This window comes from Camelina sativa, chromosome 9 (assembly GCF_000633955.1).
Source record: "Camelina sativa cultivar DH55 chromosome 9, Cs, whole genome shotgun sequence".
Lineage (NCBI taxonomy): Eukaryota > Viridiplantae > Streptophyta > Magnoliopsida > Brassicales > Brassicaceae > Camelina > Camelina sativa.
In genome coordinates this window covers 3,708,661-3,713,263 of record NC_025693.1, presented here as the reverse complement: position 1 = coordinate 3,713,263, position 4,603 = coordinate 3,708,661, and the positions used below count along the sequence as shown (strand labels likewise).

The window sequence follows — 4,603 nt, the reverse complement described above, 5'->3', positions numbered from 1 at the left end:
TTGGCGGCTACACATCCTTGAACTTGATTGAAGATATCCCTAGGCAGAGACTTGAAGATAACTGACAATGCCTGTGAGTTATGTTTGGATTCTGCTTTTTCCTTCGACTGTCCATTTCTTCCTATGCTTAGGAACCATTTCTCCTTCCTCATTCTTCTCCGTAGGATGTGACCAACCATCTTTCACCGCAAACCAAGCTTCCATGTCGATGCTTGAGATGGCCTGCTAGATTGACACTTTCCAAAAACCAAAGCACTCAGGATCGAGTTTCAATGGTGATTGAACCGCAACAAAATCCAGTGATTTCTCCATACCCTTGTCGCAAGATCTCACCTGTTGAAAAATGATATCAGAACTTTTTATCAGGTGCTTGCTCTGATACCAATTGTAAAGGTATAGAGAACACAGATCAATCAAACCGCTTGGAAACGCGCCAAGCAAACGCTTTTATTCAATCATATAAAAACCTCCGTTTGTTACAAGATATGAACCTAAGCCTACTCTCTTGTCTATCTATCACAACACCCTGTGTAGATCTAAAAGAGTAAAACATCCCCACGAGTGCTAGCTCTTTTTGCGGCTAGCCCTCGTCACTTTATAACCCCACAAAACGATCTCTAACCTAGATCTTTGTGAATCCTAACTAAAAGGAAATATTCCTTGTTCCTACGAAATATCCTTCCTTATCTCTCTCGATCAAATATACTCTCAATAACTTCGTGTATATCTTGATCTCTTCTTCCTTCCTTCTCACACATCTTGTCACGGCGTTCCACAATCTTTCTCCACGTCAGCACATCACGCCACGTCAGTCTATCAGCACTCTGAGGCACTTCACAAGCTCGTGTCACCTTCAGAGCTCTGATGCACTTTCATTTTCAGCATCCTCTTTCTTGTTCTTTTCTTCTAGCTTCTTGAAGAACTAACAGATACAGACACAACAAAGGAGAGCTTTGTTAAACTATTGTTCTATATAAGTCCTCTGATCTGAAACAGAAATTAAAAGGGGGTCTTCTATTGTTCTACCTCTTTCCTCCTTTCAGCCCTTTCATCACTTCTGAAGACGAAGGGAAAAGATACAGTGACAGACTTTGCTTTGGTTCTGCTTTGAGTTAAAAAATATTTTCACTGCTGCAATACATTAGATAAAAACATCCCATCTTATTTCAGCATAATTCAAAGAACCAACACAAACACTTTCCATAAATCACCTCAAGCCATTGCAGTAAGTAATATAAGATAGTTAATTACTTCAACTACTAACCTATCAGAAGGTTGTCTTTGCACATTGTTGGGTATTTTGCATGAAACTGAACTCCCTACATATATGTTTTTCCTGTATTAAGAAACCATGTTAATCAAAGGGTTGAGTTAGGAAGTAATAATAGCACGCAGCGATTAATGTTATTATAAATGGTTGGATCAGTAACCGCTTGTTTTCTGATAGCTGGTTGTTGAGAGAAGGACATTGGGGTAACGTGACAGCAGAGGCCTGCAGTATATGTAATAGTCAGTCCCAGCATCTATACTTAGGAAATACACAATGTAATGAAGAAACTTGGGAAGAAAAATTACACTGGTTGAACATTTTGCAGCTTTAGAACCTTCTTTGGATGTTCGAGGCAATGGTCTTTTGCGGCTTTTTAAAGCTCCCGTTGGTTCGTTTCCACTGTTTTTAGCGTTTGATGAAGTTGTTTCCTGTGTATTGGAGTTTCTTGCCAGTCTTTTTGGGGCTGTTATGGTCGTCGGACGAGCAGAAGAAGCAAAGTTGAGTGAGATGGAAATTAAGATTTATAGGTGGGAGCTGGTCTCATGCTTTTTTAAATGCTTTATGATTAAGATTTAAAGGTGGGAGCTGGTCTTAGGAATATAATGATAAGGTACAATGTATATATGAACAAATATCTATATCAAAATGATTTCATATTTTCATAAAGACCCTAATCCATATACTAAGGTCTAAATCTAAACTTTCAAAGAAAAACATAACAATAAAACTGTAAAATAGCTATCCACATGTTTAACTTTTATCCACAAATTATAATAGTATTCACATGTCTATGGTCGTATGGATTCGATGTTGTCGTTGTACCATAAACCATAAAATTAGAGCTAAACAACAAAACAATAAATCCTAAACCCTCTACACTAAACCATATACAATAGACAATAAACATAAATTATTTTTTCTGTGAATTTACATAATTTTGTTTTTTTAAAAGATTGACATTTACAAACAATTTCTATCAACAAATTACATTTAAAAAATGTAATTAAAGTGAGATAAGAAAAATAAAGATCAAAAGAGAGAGAAATGAGAAGAAAATAGAAGAGTAAGATAAAATAAAATAAAATAAGATAAAAAGGGTATATGGTCATTTTATATGGTAGAAGTATATCAATAACACAAAGTAAGTGTAAGTGTTATTAATTTGTGGAAAAGTGGGAGTGTAAATACAATATTCCCTTTCATTAATCGCTTAACACATGTTCTCTTCTCAAAAGTTTAAGGCTACATATATAGTTGCTTAAAATTAAAAAAATTGAAAATATTAAATTGAAAATTTTTTTACTGAGTATTATTCATCTCATTCATCTCCAAAATAGTGGATGAATAAGTTCAACACTTTTGCTGTAAGTTTAATTTATTTTTTCAACTTTTTTAGTTGAATGGTTGAATAATATTTTTCAACTTCTCCAACATCTTCCATTCAAACAGTAAAAATTGGGTGAATAACTTTTTTCAACTTTTTCGTCCTTTTCAATTGTGCAACAGTACAACTATTTTTTACAGGTATTGTCGTAACAAAATCTTATCAAAGACTTGCAGGCCCACAATAGCCCACAATAGAAAGTGAATCGGTGAGGCACACAGAGTCACAGAAACAGCATTATATTACTAGGGTTTTATATCTGAGCAACCGATTTTGAAACTTTTGCTGCACGGTATCATCTCCAAGTTATCGGAAAACTCTCTGCTTAAAGAGCGATTATTAAAAGGAGGAGACTCTGGTTATAAACATGAGAAACATAGTTGATGCAGCAGCGCATAACGCTTCGTCAATAGTAGATCTTCCGGAGGATTTGCTGGTAGAGATACTCTATAGGTTTCCGGAGGCTTGTCTGGCACGACTCCGATGTACCTCAAAAGGATGGAACGCTCTTATCAAAAAAGACAAGAGACTTGCCAAGTCTCAGATCATCATGTTGATTGATTTTAGGGTTTATTTAGCGAGCTTTGATCTGAATGGAGTTCACGACAACAACGTTGTAAAGTTAACAAGTCAATTAAGTCTCAAAGATCCTCTTTCTACTTCTCCTAAAGAAGTCGATATAACCGAAGTATTTCACTGCGACGGCTTATTGCTATGCACCACCGAGGATGATAGACTTGTGCTTTGGAATCCATGTTCAGGTGAAACCAGATGGATGATCAAACCCGTAGATCATTCCTTCAAGAATTTTAATTACTACGCTCTCGGTAAAACCTCCTCCTCCAACAAGTACAAAATCTTGAGGATTCGTCAACATGGAACTGGTTTATTTGAAAAATGCCTAGCTGAGTACGAAATTTATGACTCTACCTCTAATTCTTGGAAGTTTGTGGGTAAGACGAGGGACTGGTCCATTCCTGGGTTGAGGCGTCAAGGCATGTCTGTGAATGGAAATACTTACTGGCTTGCCTTCACTCATATTCGAGGCTCGCAAAAGGATATCTTACTGAGTTTTGATTTCTCAAGAGAGAGATTCCAAAGTGCGTCTCTTCCAGTTGATGATATTTCTTATTTTCCTATGGCTTTATCAGTTACTAGACAAGAGCAAAGACTTTGTCTGTTAGCTATGAGATATGTGTGTGGGCTATACGATACACATGTATGGATAGCAACTAAGATTGAGAGAACCGGAGCCATGTCATGGAGCAAGTTCCTAACAGTGAAAGGATCTTTTTATCCCCAGATTATTAATGGGATGAATTTCTTGGCCGATCGGGAGAATAACATGTTACTGTGTCCCGGTAAACAACAGAACTCAAACAGCTTCTTACACATTGTGGGAAAGGATGAACACATAAAAGTGGATCATCATGATGCAGGATCTAAATGCTTACTCGTCTGTTATGTTCCAACTTTAGCTCAAATCCCACAAGATACTTAGGGCCAGGCGCAAGGAAAGCACAAATCACGTGACTTTGTAATTGTGACACCAGTTTATGCATTAATATAATTATCTGTAATTAGTAATGTTGGTTTTGTTTTGTTAAACGATCGAGCATATATTTGTCTTGACTCTTGATCATCAAAAATTTTGTCTTGTTCATCAAAAATTATTCTGATTTCGTTTATAGAAAACCAACAAGACCATTGACGACACTTATGTTTGTTAACTGTGATATAAAGATGTTGAATGATCCTAAAACTTGTACACACCTTAGCTTTTGTTCCAGAATTTCAGATTGAGCTTCATGCCCATTTGATACACATTAGAATAGAGTTGAAACCCAATTTTTGTTGTAAATTCAGATACAACCAATAAGCCATGAAATAACCTTTGTCGGATTAGAATTTCACTTCTCCACTCCTTTTCCAAGGCTTTCCGGTCTTTT

General features: G+C 36.3%; 1 protein-coding gene across 1 annotated transcript; it reads left to right on the top strand.

Moving 5' to 3' along the window:
• LOC104714978 (putative F-box protein At4g10190) lies at nucleotides 3,022-4,155 on the top strand. Its single transcript, XM_010432437.1, has one exon. It carries the CDS (start codon nucleotides 3,022-3,024, stop codon nucleotides 4,153-4,155), a length of 1,134 nt encoding a protein of 377 aa, XP_010430739.1.